The 16,750-nt window shown below is 41.7% G+C and overlaps 1 protein-coding gene across 3 annotated transcripts in view; it reads right to left on the bottom strand.

Moving 5' to 3' along the window:
* Nucleotides 1-16,453, bottom strand: part of CHRDL1 (chordin like 1) — a 38,198-nt gene extending 21,745 nt beyond the window's left edge. The window contains exons 1-4 of one of the 3 annotated variants that reach the window (XM_059859279.1): nucleotides 16,020-16,453; nucleotides 13,068-13,213; nucleotides 11,275-11,387; nucleotides 7,289-7,382 (exon numbers count right to left, since the gene is read on the bottom strand). In XM_059859279.1, the coding sequence (XP_059715262.1) occupies nucleotides 7,289-7,382; nucleotides 11,275-11,387; nucleotides 13,068-13,173 (313 nt within the window). In that variant the 5' untranslated portion in view covers nucleotides 13,174-13,213; nucleotides 16,020-16,453. The remainder of the gene's footprint in view (nucleotides 1-7,288; nucleotides 7,383-11,274; nucleotides 11,388-13,067; nucleotides 13,214-16,019) is intronic. The other 2 variants (XM_059859278.1, XM_059859277.1) reach the window with 2 other exon arrangements.
* Nucleotides 16,454-16,750: the final 297 nt, after the last annotated feature.

Raw genomic sequence — 16,750 nt, 5'->3', positions numbered from 1 at the left:
AAGTAAAAGATAAAGAAGCCTGCCTCCAGGCAAAAATCCTCTATGTTAGGCTGTTCCCTCTCCTACACACAAGACAACAGAATATGGTTATTGTATATAAGAAACAGCTATTCAGTATGAGACATATTTGGAATGGAGGAATAAATATGTGTTTATAATCTGATCCTTACAAATTCAAAACAGAGCAGCCCAAGACTTAAAAGAGGTGAGGGAAGCATCCTGCAGAGATTATGCAGCTTGCTAGGAGAGTGACAGTGAGATTTTCATCATAGTTATGTTGAATAAATCTGGAAAAACTCTGTTGATTGAGCTAACCTTGATGCTATGTGTGCAAACCAAACTGTATTTTTAAAGTATTCTTTTAAAAATGATCCTTATGTGTATATGGAAAAGAATCCCATAAATTATATTCTTCTGTGTTTATGCAATGCATTTCATGCAGAAATAGCAGTACTTTATATAACACAGAGCACTTGCCTATTTTCCTGCAGTTCCAGTGAAACTAAGGTACAGTAAGAACAGTAGGTTTGCTTTGTACTCAGAGATCCAATTAATGTTTGTCTGCTGACCCATTTGTACCAGAAAGGCCAGTGCAAAAAAGCAGATAGCTGGAAACTTGGATTTCCTCATTCTGCCACTGAGGTTCACATCCCCAAAAAGACCTTCAGTGCAGGAAATGTTCCATGACCATATTTTGGCCACTTGGGTATGACGTTCTGTGCTGGGGCTACTTGGTGAGAGGGGCCAAATGCAGAGGTGCTAAAGAAAATAGAGTAGATAGGGAATCTCTGTCTTACAGGCAATGAGGGACATTGTGGAACACAAGTTTCACGGTGACCTGCGATAAAATGTGCTCCATTTTTTCCAGAAATTTTCCTATCTACCAAACTTTCCTCAGTATCTGTAAAAGCCTCTTGCATCCCTTTGCCTTGGAAAGGCAGGAAACCTGTCAGCACCTTTAACTCAGTTCTATGTACTCTAGACTTGCTCCTAGTGCAGCTTCAGGGCTGGATATCTAAACTGAGCCCAGAGAGCAGCAGCACATGGGGGAATAAATTGCTATTGCAAATTGACTGTTTCAAGGTCAAAACCACCAGCTGCTGAAAGGAGACTTTTTTACAGAGGTAAAAAAATTTTTACCACTGTCACATCAAGTAGGGTAAAACTCAAATATTCTATAGCTACTTCATCACCAGAACTAAGTCCTGATTGACCATTTCATGAAAATACAGGAACCAGAGAGAGAAAACTTGTTACACTGTTTCAGTGCAGGGTTAGGTTCTAGGGGTCAGCTAGGATTATTTTAAACAATCTTTGTGGTTGGAGATCCTTGGGGAATTGTAGCACAGCATATGAGACCAAATGAATTTCTTTCCTACTAAAAATTCTTTTGCCTAATTTCTTCCCTCTGCTTTTGTTTCCACTCTACACGAATGTGTCACCTCGAGGTCTGATCTGAAGTCCATTGAACTAAATAGATTTGGAACCTGGCCCAAACACCTACTCTGTGTGGCACAGCAAAAAGGCAGTTTCCCCTTTCATCTTCTGTCTCATATTTCCACCATATTCCTTAGGATTTCTAGAGAGAAAGACCATATCATTGTCAGTAACTGCATCTGTTCTCAGAGAAGACTGAGTCCAAAAACCATCAAAGTTAATAGAAATCTGTTGATTTACTACAGTAGAAAGTGGATCAAGCCTCAGTCCATGTGCATTTTGCCTTTTCCCTCAGTCATGCATCACAATACAAATTATTACGAATCTGTTTTGTAAATTTGTAGTATCACAAATTAAAATGATGTGTTCAGGTTCCTTTAAAAAACAACCAAAGCTGTGCAATGATGTTGTCTTTCAAGTAGTGGCAGAGGCAGACAATAAATGTGGATGGAAAAGTTGTTCACTATCCAAAAACTGCAAACACCAGCTCTAAATAAAATCCATATGTGCCTCTTGGAGGTGCAGGTGTCAACGATATTAAGCCACAAAATGCTTTACATTAAAATAACTTTAAGGACCAGGTTAAGCTCTAAAAACTTCAGGGTAATTTGGAGTTAATCACCAGAGCTAGTCTTTAATACGGTCAGACTGTAGAAAGTGTATGAAATTCATTGCTTGAAGGAACTAGTAGCACCTTATCTAGACACTATGAACTTCCATCCAGATTCAAGGCAAAGATGTAGTTTCAGTTCAAACATTCAAAAGGCTGTTGCTTGTGTTTTAGCTTTCTAGGGCTAAAGTCAAGCTCTTCACATCATTTTAATATATTTTCTGCAGATTAATTTCCTGTGTTTTCTTTTATAGTTGCATAAAAAATTGCCTATCAATTGCCCAGAAACTCTGAAGGGCTCATAAAACACTTTCTAGGTTGCTCTAGTTTAATTCCTGCTCTCAAGCTAAAATATTACATGAATCCACCAATCTCTCTACCACTGAGGAAACAAATTAAATGAAGCTTTGGTGCATTCTGAATCCTCTCTGAAGTCTCTTTGAAGGTCTTGGAAGTTATCTTGGAAAAATTCTGAGCAGCTTATCCTATCCTATCATGTCAGTCCGAAGAATTGAAGTTCTGTCATCCATGTGGGAAGATACGTATTTTTTCACATACATTTTGGATGCTGATATACAGATAGATTTTTAAAAAATTTTATGGTCTAAAAAGCAGAATGGAAACCAGCAACAACCTCAATCTGGCTGTGATAGCAAACATTCCTTGTGAAGGTAGTGACAGGCAAATCACAAACCAAATAAAATTATCTAAGCACATATCAAGAAGAAAAAGACATCTCCCTGGAATGCCTATACCATTACATTTTAAAACAAATTTACTTCCAAATAGAAGTAAATTTTAACTATCTGACAACTAGCCCTTGTTAGGACTCTTACTTGCTGATATGAGAAGGGTCGGTGTAGTAAGAAGAGTTACATAGAGAATGGAAGACCTTGGTACAGTATCCCTTCCTCCATCCCAAAAATGTTCTTAAATAGAAGAGTAAGAAGACTAGAACTGAAAGCCTGGGAGCTCTGGTGTGTGAGGTGGGTAGAACCCAAAGCTTCTTCACCAAATGGTTTAATGTATGTGCATTCTGCAATGGAAAAATCACTCCACTAGAGCATTCCAACAGACAGGGCTGAAGATTTTGGTTGTAATTCAGTTCAAGATGTGCTGCACTACACACATGTTCTGCATTTACTTACAAAATGTCTGTCAGGTCAACAGGTGCTGTACATGCCCTGCACCTTGCAATGTTGAGTCTTTGACTACACTGCAGAGTGCAGGCTGTCACCTGGACCAGCTCAGTCACTGGCTGAAGGTAGCACTGAGCTCATGGCAGGCACATTTTTCCTGCTTCTTCAGCGAGTTCTGCAGTGAGTTCTGCACTGTCCCAGGATCTAAAATAGCTAGTTCAAAGATTCAGGTATTACTGGGCCATCCTTCTGTCTACCATGCAGACAGAGCCTCACTCATTTTTAGGTGATGTTCTCAGCCCACTGTTGTGAGATACCTCATCTGGTACATCTTTAGACCTGCTGTGTATATAGGTGACACCTGGCATTTCTGTGTCTAAAGAGGAACAAAAGTACATCAGAAAAGTGGTTTGAATTTGATAAAGAAAAACCATAGTACCAAAGGAGCTTAAACTTAAACATGTTACCAATACTGAATGTTCTTGGAAGGCAGTGTGTTTAGTCAGGGCAGCAGGCTTAGAAAACACTGGAGCCAGATGGGCTGATTCATACATCAGCATGCAGCCTTATCTGCTGAGAAATCAAACCAGCAAGTGGAATGTGGAAACTCTTTCTGAATCCTGCAATTGTGAATTTTTGCTTCTGATTTAAGCTTTTCTTAGGTTTACATATTTGATCTTTAACTAGACTCTAAATACTTTGATTTATAATTGTTGAATGTAGAAATTATACAATCTACAATAAATGTTCCAGCTTTGAAGGCACTGTCCTTAGAAGTGCCATAAAATTCAGCCACAGCTAAATGCTCAAAGAATTTGTACATGAAGTTTATTTTCATGACAGGAGGCAGAAGCTCTAAAGTCCTCTTTAGGTCATGAGCTGATCCAGATCTGAGAATGATGGTGAATTCTCTCCCTGACTACAAATTCCCTCTCCTCTGATGATGTCTGGAGCATCCTGAGGTGGAAGGAAGAAGATCAAGCTCAGAAGCATGTGATGTCCTTTGAGTCTCACTATTGTGTAAAAAGAGTCTCAATTCCTGTGACCCTAGGTTTTGGTTACGTATGTGTGATGGTAAGAAGAATACAGTTCAGATGGCAAAATACTTTTCAGAGCTGCAAAAGGAAGGAATATCTAGATCTGTATAGGAAACAAGGTGCGGATTTTGCCAATGCTAGAAAGAATACATTTAAAAAAAGAAAGGTTAGCAGGGAATCTGTGGTAGAAGCTGGTGAACCACTGATGGAAGTAGAAGATGCTTCATAACAAATGTCTGAAAACTACTTAAGACTCATGATGTCTGGTGCCAGGGAGACAGGATACAAACACTGCATCTCTTTGTGTCAGTGAGTCCAGTGTCACTATGGATGCAGAAGACATTAATTCCAGGGGGAGAGCAGTGCCAACTTTTCTCAAAGGAATCCTTTCAACAGCTCCTTCACTTAGGTAGCTAAGAAGTTCAATGTCCAATGAAAGATGCTGCCTCCTGGCATTACCTCTGCTTCATTAAATAAGGAGACAGTGATTTGTGCAGTTGCACTCTAGAAGGCCTGCAGAGAGGCAAGAGAAGAGCCCCAGGTCATTCTGACTAGCATTACTCATTTCTGTAATCCAGCTTGAGAAATGGAGGGGAAACATATGTGACAGAATATAACGAGCATTTATGAAAGAAATTCACATGGATGGCCAATGGCCAGAGTTCTCACACATTTCATTAAAAAATAACTAGGAAGTGAATTTCCTGTATATCATGGGATGTTGCACAAAAGACATTGTATGCCAGCCACATAGGAATGGAAAGTTGGCACATGATCTGCAAGAATGCTTGAGATACCTATTCAGATCAGGCATGAATAAATACCACTGAAGATAGAGCACCAAATATTATACACAAAATCACTGCAGAAAGCAGAATGTAAATAACCCCTGAAGTCACAGGAGACTCCTGGTTCTCTTTTACCTAACATTGTTACAGATTAAATCAGGGGAAAAACAGACCTTAGTGGGACTCACATTTTTAATGAGATAGTGCACACTTAGCAATATAATGGCCCATCATTTGTAGCAGATTGATAAAAAATAGATTTTATGAACAGCTAAGAGAAGATAATAGACCACAATTCAAGAAAGGCTCATTCTGATAATTTTCCATACTTATCAGTTTACACAAGGAGTACAAAATTCCAGCTGAAGACTATGAATAGGAAGAACTTAACTTGATAAAATGGATATGAGAGTTTACATGGGGCCTTACTCTTCCTTACTAGATCATTGTAGAATGTTTTAAAATCTTCATCAGGTATCATGAACAGAAAAAAGCCAGAACAGTTCATTGCCAAGGAGCACTTGAAGCAAAACCAATCAATCTAGAAGCATTTATGTTTCTATAGTAAATACAATAAAGAGAAACTAAAAAATAATAGAAAAAGTTCCTGATTGCAAATGCCAATTATTGAGTAGGACTTCTGTGATTTAACTTAAACTGTCAAAAAGTAAGCATCCAGTTTTCCTGTGTTCCCTCAATATTCAGTGGAGAGTGACAGGCATCTCCAGGGAAAAAAGTCTTCTCATTCTGGGCGACAGGATGAATCACCCTCATTTTTCCAGCTGCTGTAAAGGGTATCTAGATTATTGTCTTCCCAACTGAAGCTTAGATTAGCTGGAAAAACAGACCAGATTTTTGGGCACACCAGCACACCAGTCCTTCTTTTGATCTGGAAACAAAAGAGGGATTTGTGCTCCCAGCACCTTACTATTTTACTAAGTTCTAGTTTGCCAAAGAAAGCATTTTGCCTTAAAAATTTTCTTTCTTACATAGTAGACCATTATAGAGAAAACTCCAGTGGATGCTTTAAGAAAATTCCACTGGATGTTCCAACTTCAAAGAATTGTAGTTAAAGTTCAATGGGCTCAATATCATCCTAAGACACAAAAGCAGCATCACAGCATCAGATGAGTTATAAGCTTGAAATGGTTCTTCCTTGTCACTGGCTAAAAGAAGGATTCTAGATACCTAGATCAGATATTGATACACATATCTGATAGAGAGAGTATACAATTGTCAGGGCAGATGAATCCAACCCAAAACTGATGTCTGGATACCATTGTATGATATGTGGATACCATTTATTATCCACCAAGTGCAGTGAACACATCAATCCCACCTGAACAGCAACCTTTTGTGCACTCAGGTCCGTCTGCCATTGTGCACTTACTGCCTCCTGCTGACAGGTGGTGCTCAGGGAATAGCTGCTTTCCTCAGACAATTAAACTCTCTGGAAAAAGCCAAATAAAACCCCTTTCTATGATGCTGCATGAATACTCTTTTATAAATGGAAATGTGGGGTGCCACTAAGACAGGCATTTAGGGGAAAGCCCCAGTCAATCTCCCCGCCGTTAGGCCATGTCGGGAATGCTGGAACAGGCTCGTGAAAGATCCTGCTTAGTCTCTTTCATACAGTGGCTCTTAATAATGAGCATATAATAAATGTACAGTCTGGAGAATTTACTATACAGTATCCAATTGGATTTATATAGTCATAAACTTCTACAGCACTGCTTCTATGATTTACAACAGTCTCTACTAATTATGAAGCTATGCCTGGACCCGAGATGTAAAAGGTAAATGTTACCAGACTGGTTGTACAGTGACACTATACAAATGCACACTTGCCAAAGCAATTTTGAATTGCTTGTTAACAGACAGCCATTGCAAATAACCATATTTTTTGGTCTGCTCTTATGAAAAACACCAAACCCAGAAACCTAGGAAATGTGGGATGGTGTTTTATTGTGATAGAGTTTAGAGATAAGGAGTCTGGAATGGACAGTCAATGAAAGGACTGCTGCTTTCTGCCTGTATTGTAAGGGGTTGGACTTGGTAGCTTCCCTGATCCCTTCACAAATCTATATTTCTGATTTCCTAAACAGAAAACACCATGGGAAATACTGTAACTTACTGTAGGACAAGCCTCTCATGACCTGAATGGATACAGGAGGATGTTTACTTCACAGTCTTCCAGCACAAATATTTAATTTTGTTGTTACTCAGCATATTAAATAACTATTTCAGAAAGGACTATTTTTCACTAATAGGAATTACCTGGGCATCGTGGGCAGCACAGCTGTGGTACATGCACAGGGGAAGCACAGTGTAGACTTGGGCATCTTATTCTGCTGCACAAAACATTTCCATTCTGCAGATGGAACATAATACATAGTATTTTAATGAAATGCACTGTCTTAGAAATTTCTGTGTTCTCTTTAAAAAGCCTTTTTACAACATTCTGGTTTCACTCACACTGAGATATGCCTAGATACTTCCACTGCCTTTCAATTTATGCTGGAGGTCAGAAACCTTAAAAACCTTAAAATCAGAGGAAGTGTCTTAAAACGGATAGCAACGATCTCCATTTCTCTTTTTCTATCCATTTGTCTTTTTCTTTTGAGCAGATTATCCTTAGGAATTGCATTTCCAAAACTAAGACATGGATAAATGGTAGACCTCTGAGATATCCCTTACTGAGGGTTAGTTCAAGACCACAAGAGACAATAGCATCTATAATTGTTCCTGAAAACTGTGGAGAGTCTTTTGTTTTCCTTTTATTGCTTTCCCAGTAGACAAAAAACCCCAGATGGTAAGTAGCCATTTTTCTAAGAAACATGAGTTAAGTCTTGGGAATAGGGTTCATTATTCATGTCATTAACATAATATTCTATTTGACCACATCTAAGTTTGATTTATAATTAAAACACAGGGAATTTTCATTCTCCAGTGTCTGTAACCAGAAAAGAGTATCCATTTCAAATTCCCATTTCCCATCTATAATTCATCCTCTTAATTTACCTCTGAGTTGCTCATATTTATAACAAGAAAGATCTTTCAGCATGAACATTGATACTAAGTTATGACTGTAGTTTTAGGTGGTGTCAGGACTAAACCCACTTTATTTTCATATGCTTTCTGGAGCACTGAAGTGTTTTCAGTGGATGTGCAGACTTCCCTAGACAGCAGATGTATAGGCTTTTCTATTCATCCCTTTCAAAATAATTCATTGACAAATATCTGCAGACCACAGGCTGGAATCCTACTGTTAGATCATTGCTAGCCACAAACTACAGTTGTGCATCTGCTTTGGAAAGAGACACTAAACATGATTATCACCATCTGTTTCCAATAAGAACTGAAATGAAATATACTGATTTTGTAGAAGAGGAGCAAATTTTAGACTGTAGGATCTTCACAGAACAGGGACTATCCTGGTTGGCACAGCTGCTTGCCCAGCGTACCTGGGAGCCTGTGAAGCACTGCTGTAGGAGAGAGGCTGGCACTGCCTGTGACCTGTCTCCATGCTGCTGACTTGTCCTGTTCTGTGACCTCACTCTTTTTCATTTAAAGTCCTGTCGAATCTCCTGAGGTGAATGTTTACTTGCTGTGCATGGTCAGCTGTGATAAAATTCTGCAGGCCAACTTTGCTGCTCCATGCTGCCAGCCAGGTTCCACTGTCTGCCTCAGGACAGAGCTATTTTACCTGATCTTGTGCTTAGTGAGCCTGATCTTACACCTGCATTCACAGTGATAGCTGGGAGAACAGACCCAGGACCAGAGTAGGATTCATGTGCTGGCCAGTCTCTCTAAGCCAGGGCCAAGGTCACATTTCTGCATCAGGTACCAGAAAGTGTTGATCATCTCTCTCCCAAAGCTGAGCTAGCAGTGCTGAGGGTGCAGAGCAGCCATTTAGCCTGGGGTCTGCAGATATGACTGAAAACACAAGCAAAAAGCTGCTTTAAAAAGCTGTATTTTAGGGAGTAAAATAATGATCTGACAAATTGTGAGTGCTCTATTTTACTTGACAGTAACAGTCAACAGGCTCCACTATGAACTGGGGGGGAGGAGGGGTTGTAAAAGGAAGGGGGAACAGGGTGAGAACACTGAATCATGTTTAGTTTTATTCTGGCTTAAGTATGTAAATTATAACTTGTAAAAATACAATACTATACACACACAAAAACAGGAAAGCTTTTTTTTTTTTTTTTTTAGTGCCAGGCTGTATAACTTGGCCTCTGTTTAGTTAATTTGCCTTGCCTTTTTCTTAAACATCAGAAGCGTGTGTGCTGGGGGGATGGACAGACAGCCTGTTCAGAGACAGAGCAGAGATCTCTGTCTGCTGCCTGGCTGATGTGACTTGTTTTGTGCAGACATCACGTGGATCACAATGCCTGTGGCCAGCAAACTCATTTTGATACACTGGACATAAAGACCCCTGGGGATTTTTTTGCTTTCCTCTGCAGTGTAAGGGAATCAGTTGCTGCATCAGACTCTCTACAGATCCTGCCAGGGAATCATGGGGTTTATGCTTAGATCTCTTTGACTTGCTGTCTGTGGCACACTTTACTTTCATCTTTTACACTGTCATGTGTCAGGTTTATGGTCTGTGCTTGTGCTATGTCATGGTATGTTTTCTAATGCCTTTATTTTGCTAAAATTATAAATTGTTGAGGGTTTCCTGAAGGAAACTTCATGAAACTGATGAAGCCTCAGGAGCTTTTATGGTAGATCAGTGCTCTGAGGGCATGATTTTGGCCAGGACAAAACTCAAATGAGTGGTTGGATGCTACAGTTGTTATTTGCAATCATCTTCCTTCTAGACAACAAGAATCACATCACAGATCCCTCAGCATCCTCACTGCTGAGATTATCCCAGGTTACATTTTGCACCCTCATGGTACACCAAAGGTAAAACATAGCAAACAAGAGAGTAAAGTCCAATCCACTTCTGAGCTGCATGTACTGGAAGGTACCATAAGTAGTTTCCTTCTTTACTAAACCTGCTGCCCTGAACTATCACTTTGTCTTCCACACCCAAGTTAAAAAATAAAACAGACTCTGTTTTTTGGAGGCTCATAGTGTGTGGGTGTGTCTGGGTCCCAGCAATGTTGTTGTCTAGAGGAGCTGACCAGGCACTTTCCCATCCCTCCAAACTGTCCAACATCTCTCTAAAAATCATCGAGCATTCATTTGTATCCAGATCTCTAGGATTTCCAGTTAATTTTTTCCCCACCCAAGACACATTCTTCCAGTGATTTAATGAGTGTTTTACTCCACACAAACTCTTGAGGGAGTTTTCAACTTGGCATATACATCAGCAAAAGTTGAGTGGAAACTCCTTTTTGCTCTAAACAAAGACTTTTCCTTTCCTTCCTACTACATTGTTTTTTCTCTCACAGCTGCATTCTGCAGCTAAACTTTTGAAGACTACTGTTTGTGCATCTCTGTACTTAACTGTAGTAGCAGATTCCCTCAGAGCAAATGCTGCACAGAGGCCCAATATTTTACACTTGCAGGGAGGGAAAATAGCTAGGAATACTTTATTCTTCATTAAATATAGCAGACAGAACTTAGCATCTGGAATGTCTCATGTGTTAGTGATTAAGATCCCTTACTGTTTATTTTAAAGTACTCTAACGGACATAAACTGCCCTCATTTCTGTGCCTCCTCCCAGCTGTATATGACATACTATGGGGATCTCTGACTGCTGTGTTTTTGCATCAGCCATCAACTGATGGGAGCCCTTTCATGTTCTATCCAATTCTCTCTACTCCCCACAACCTTTTCTCATGTTTCATCATCTCATTCTTCTTTGACTGACTTTTACTAACAGTGATATCTAAGCCTGTTCCTTCAGCACTTTAGGGCAACAGATGCTTTGACTGGAAGATGTTGGCAATGTACATAGATCAAAGTACCAAATTCAGGTTCAGCATAATCATCCATATTGGTGGAATTGCAAGGATTATATTTAGGTAGGGGGGCCTGATCAGCTGAGATGTGATGCTCAGCATCCACAAAGCTTCTGGGTAATTAAGGAGTTGTTTTTGTCTATGCTATGCAAGTATTTTTTGCCAGTATTGGCCTTCTCTGTTAATATTTTCCTTTCACTAGGATCACCTGCCTCTATTTCCTGCAGCCTGACCAGGACCCACGAGTGAAAATAGGTTTGGGCTTTGTCAAATTGTAGCTACATGAGAGAGGACTCTAGTCAATGAAGCAAGCAGGAGTTGTAGGATCAATAACTCAGCAGTCCTACCTCTGAGCAAAGACAATTAACGCAGTAAACAAGGCCATACGGTTCTAGATAAGGATGCCATCTTTCTCCTACATGGTATTTCTTATCTTGAAACACACAGTATGTATCTGAATCTGTAAAACAGTAAAGAATTGAAAGAGCTATGAATGAAAATTTCCAGAGTTTTCTGTAAACTACTTTTTCTTTTCCTGGAGAATTACACAACAGAAAAACCCTTAATTACACATGCTGTTTTTTCTTAACTTCCAAACCAAAATAAATGACATGGCCTCCCATTTTTCCAAAATTGCAACTCCTGAGATGATGACTAAATGGCTTTCACACAGGTGAGTTTATCCTTTCACCTGTTTAGGTAAGAAAATTTAAATGCCTGATCACTAAAACAGGCTTATAGGAAACAAAACCTCTTCATTGCAAAACCAAAGCAATTGGTCTAACTCAGGAAAAATCCCAGGTTGTACCACAGAGAGATATTGAAATAATTTATGCATCAGCTTTCAAAATATTTTAAGATCTTTTGTTCTTTAAGCACTTCTGATCTTGCAGTTACAGACTTGCAGAAATCCACAGACAGGTCAGACATTATTGTCCTGTCCCTTCCTGTCACACTATGGTTTCACATTGAAACCTCAAATCTCTACAACAAAAGGATTTTCTCATGTGTTTCCATGTAGGAATTCCTTTCTGTTATCTTAATGATATCCAAGTTCAGTTTAATTCATTACCCACAGTATAGATGATACTTCAGAGTATCTTAAAAAAATACCCATCTTCCATGTGCTAATCCAAGCCAGGACAGTCTTCACATTCACTGGGCCAGGAGAAAGTAGCCAGAGCTAGGGACTGTTAGTAGAAGCTGTGATCTGCTTTCCCTTCACACAGGAGCATGACGAATGGAACATAGGATGTGAAAAAGCAGACAGCTGGAGTTTGGCAATTTCTCACTGTTCTTTCTTTGAACAAGGCTCCTGCACATGGTTTTTCTGTGAGTGAGTTCAATGGGGCAGAGGGTCTTTCTAAAACTCACTCTCTTTTGTTTCCCCCCATCTTCCTTGGAAGCAGAACCTGCTGATACTGGGGCTAAAAATTTTCAAGGGCAAATAATGTCTTTTGTAAGAAGGAGGCCAAAACCCAACCTGTGCAGGTAGGGAGAGCATGCCAGAGACCTACTAACAAGGCTGAAGCAGTCAATAACTCCTAGACTTATTTGGGTAGCTATTCCTCCTTGTCATGATTTCTGAAATATGTTAACATCTCCCACAGGTGACAGGCTTTGCAGAAATACTCCCTTTATTTTGTTTGTATTCTTTTCAATTCTTCTCATCAAGTTTTTCACAGTTTTTTAAGAGAGAGACTCTTAATTTTCTCAAAGGATGTTGAGAATCTAATCCAATTCATATGAGGTTTTTACAACACAACAGAACAGTCTAGGACAAGCTTTACACTAGCTGAAAACTTCAGCACAATAATCTTACACATGGGACAGATCCAGATAATCTGTCACATGTTTACAGAGGTTACTAAATAGAATTAAGCACACTCTTGACTCAGGATATTTGAAATAAAACAAAGTCTCCAACTGATGTGTTATGTTCTTTATGATGCACTATAACCTGTACAGCTTTAGGAAAATGTACCCCAAGTGTGGCTGTGGCCTGATTCTACTAAATACAGGATTAGAAGGAGGAAGAATGTTAGAAGGTTTAGGACATTCTTTTCTAAACCACATCTGAAAACAGAAGGAAAATGTCCAATTTGGGTGAATGTGACAGCTTTGTTTGAAGTCTACTTACGTTTTACTTGTTCTAGTTTACCTCCATCTATGAAAAGGAAACAGAGCACACCAAAAAACACGAAATGAAAGTCCTCCAATATCCACTTTCTTTCCATCTTTATCATCAACAGGGAAAGAAAGAACCTCCAAAAAGTGAATGTTGAGCTGTAGGGAAAAAAAATTAAATTAATTAAAGTAAAATTTTGTAAGATACACAATTATTTCATCCAGCACACAGAATTCCTAAACTGCCAGAATAAAAAAATAAATCTGTGTCATGCATCTTCCTTTCATGGAAATAGCTTTGTCTTCAGATCACTTAATTTTTGGAAAAGGGGCTACATTCCTATTCATGAAAGCTGAAAACTGGATATTCCTTCTAAAAATATCCTTATTTTATTTCAAAGCAATCTGGCAAATAAGCAATCTAAATTCTTAAAAGTTCTCCTTCCCAAGAAACTAGTTTGGGCTATGTTCTTGTAGAGCATCACTTTTAGAGGTATCTTTGGTGTCAGTTGCAACTTGTTTGCTTTGTCCTAAAGTAACCTTGGTGTCCCTGGAGTGCAGGTCCTGCACTGTGGAAGTCCCTGTTCAGGGTGAGCCACTGGCCCTGCTGCAGCCAGTGGGAGTTTTCCTTACCACATCTAATAGGCTTCCAGCACTATTCAGCTTTCCCCTTCGCCCCTCTCCCCACCACTATTGTTCTGGTACTGTGTATAATTAATTTTTCTAGAGTTAACCCTTCTGCTGCCTTGATAGCTGAGAGCAGAGTGGGGGGAATGACTTGGCATCTTCATTCCTGTAGATCTTTAATGTCAAAATCCTGCATGTTGGGCAAAGCTTAATTTATTCTTCTCTGTGTGGTGCAGAGCTGCTTTGTACTTGCTGCATGTGCAATTCTGTTTATCTTTTTCTGGGGTTTAACAAGTGAATTATTTTACAGAAATAATTAACTCATTAACTAAAGTAGATTTTTTAAAATACAGCCAACTTAAGATTCTACTATTTTGCTGCTCCAATGCTTATAAGCATTCATTACAAAAGTGTTATCTTCCCAGAGTGCACTTGTCCATAACTGAAAATGTTGGAAAGATTTGGGTGTGATTTTAAAAGCCTTGATATGGATTCACTATTAGTTTTACAGAAGCTTAAAAACCCCAAAAAGAGTCACTATTGGAAAAATGAGCAGTCTGTTTTGTAAACTAATTTGGCCTCTTCAGATTTCATGTAAATAACAGAACTGTATATAAATATGTTCAAACTTACAGATAATCAAGGCAAAAATAATAATTTATATAGGCATAAGTAAGGTGGTGGATAACTTAAAGAAACTAAACAGTAAGTTAAGAAGCTGTTAAAATGAAGATCTTCCTGTTAAGACTGTTGAGACCTAGGATACTGTAACAAAGGGTGTGTGATCTGATTTTATCAGCAGCTTCATTACCTTCACTGTTCAAAAATTCTCTGTATTCCCAAACCACAACCACAATGGACATCTTCCTTAACTAACTAAACCTGTGCCACTACTCTGTACTCAGTAAGCTCAATCAAAACAATGCAAATTGCCTCTGAAAATGTTTAAAGAAACCCCTTCTTTAAAGCACAGTCCCTATTCAGTAACAAAACATAACTTTCCATTTATTTTGCAAGTTGAGGATAATGTTTCAATTTCAGAAGAAGAGTTTAAGTAATTTTTCCCTTTCCAATATTCAAATCACATAGGGCATTTTTGAAGCCAAACATCCTTTAAAAACCTGTTTAACATTAAAACCTCATAATTTAGTCCCAGGACATCATGCATGCATTCAGAACAACAGTAGCACATCACTGGGACTAGCAGAAATGTGAATGCTTAAATATTTCAGCCTTCTCAGGCATTGCTTAAGCAAACAATAATTATAAATGGTGCACAATTATCCTTTGTGCAGCACCTTATCTGTTAGCTAGGGTGGTTAGTTGGAATAGAAAGGCTCAGAAATCGACCCATTTTAAATGTCAGGTCTTGAAAAAGGAACAACATTACAAAACTTGGACTGCTTGTTTTTAGAAGTGCTGCACAGTAATGTGAGATGGAGGAGTTAATAACAGAAATGGGATGGAGACTTTTGATGTCTTTCTTAATTCTCTTTAATTTCTGTATTGTTGTTACTCCAAATATAAACACATACTTTTCACTCTTAGGACACTCCCTTTATTTCCCCAAAGGGCAATGTCCTAAAAATATTCCTGGATTTAAATAATCTCAGTTAGTATTAACCTGTTAATTATTGGTGTATTTTCTGCATTGTAGAAACAATTAAAGTCATCCACATCTTACATTAATTACTTAGTGAAATAAAGCAGAAGGGGCTCTGTTTAACGCCTCTCCCTCCAAAGAGCCCGGCTTGGTAACTACAAGAGGCGGTGTCCGGCCTCGCCACGTTTTACGATTACTGAAAAAAACCCGCAAAATCCAAAAATGGCAGTGCCGTGGGCAGCTGGCAGGGGCTGCGGGGCGCGGGGCTGCGGTGATGCAGCGGCGGGGACAGCTCAGTCCCGACGGCCGCGCTCCCCTCCATCAGCCGCAGCGTGAACCCTCTCCCTCCGCTCTTCCCGAGGCTTTATCCCTGCGGCGCGTCCGCCCGCTGCCGTCGGGAGGTGGCCGTAGGCGGGCGGCTCTCCCGCGGGCTCTGGCTCTCGCTGCTCTGACAGAGCAGCCGCCCCTTGGTCGCCGGCCCGGGGAGCGCCCGCCGCCCCGCCCGGGGCCGGGAGGGGAGCTCGGCTCGGGGCTGCCCTCTGCCCGGGGCCGGGCCAGGTGCCGGCGCTGTCCCGAGGGCGCGACGGGACATGGACCTGCGAAACGGGACGGACGGAACGCCCGGGAGGCGTCGAGTCCCCGCGCTGGGCTGTCTGTGCCGCGGCCTCGGGAGTAGCTCCGGCACCGGGACCGCGCCTTCCCGGGGCCTCGTCTCGGACGGCAAAGCTCACAAACCTGGGGCAGGGCTGGAGGCCGCTCCGCTCCGCTCGGACACCGCCGAGAACAGCGCACGGGCTGGGGCAAGCGCGCGGCTCCGCGCTCCGCTCCGCCGGGTACGGGGGGTTCCGGCCAGAGGGCTCCGCTGCTCACTCACGTTGCCATAATCTTCTCCCGCGGCTTTTAGGTGTCTCCTTCGATTGGGTAGTGGGGGGGCACGCAGGGGACGGACGGGGTCCTGCCGCCGCCAACCCTCGACCCCCGACTGATGGACGGGAGCGGAGAGGGAGGGATCCCGCTACGCCCGAGCTGCGGGCCGCTGCGGGGTGGGCGCTCCGGAAGGTCCCGGGCTGGGGCACCTGCCACCGCCTGCCGCCCCGGCGAGGAGCGCAGCGAGGCCCCGCGTCCGGAGGATGCTCGGCGGCGGGTCCTGCCCCGCAGCCCCGCCGGCAGCGAGCGGCGGCGGGAGGCGGGGTGAGCAGGTCCGCGTCCGCCTCCGCCCCGGCCCCCTCCTCGCCCGCGTCCCGCGCCCGCCGCCCGGCACAGCGGCGTGACTGACACGGCTGGGGTGGAGCCGCTCCGCCATGGGGGGCCGCAGAGAGGGGCGACACCGGGGCCGGGGCTCGGAGCCCGCCCTTCGGGCTGCCCTCCCGCCCGCGGAGTCAGCTGCGGCCCGTGGGACCCGCGCCCAGGCGGTGGGGCCATGCTCCGGTGCCTTCAAACGAGCTGCGGGTTGGGTGACCGTGGCC

This window comes from Haemorhous mexicanus, chromosome 14 (genome assembly GCF_027477595.1).
Source record: "Haemorhous mexicanus isolate bHaeMex1 chromosome 14, bHaeMex1.pri, whole genome shotgun sequence".
Classification (NCBI taxonomy): Eukaryota; Metazoa; Chordata; class Aves; order Passeriformes; family Fringillidae; genus Haemorhous; species Haemorhous mexicanus.
The sequence above is the reverse complement of the archived record's forward strand: the minus strand, read 5'-3'. Positions and strand labels throughout refer to the sequence as shown.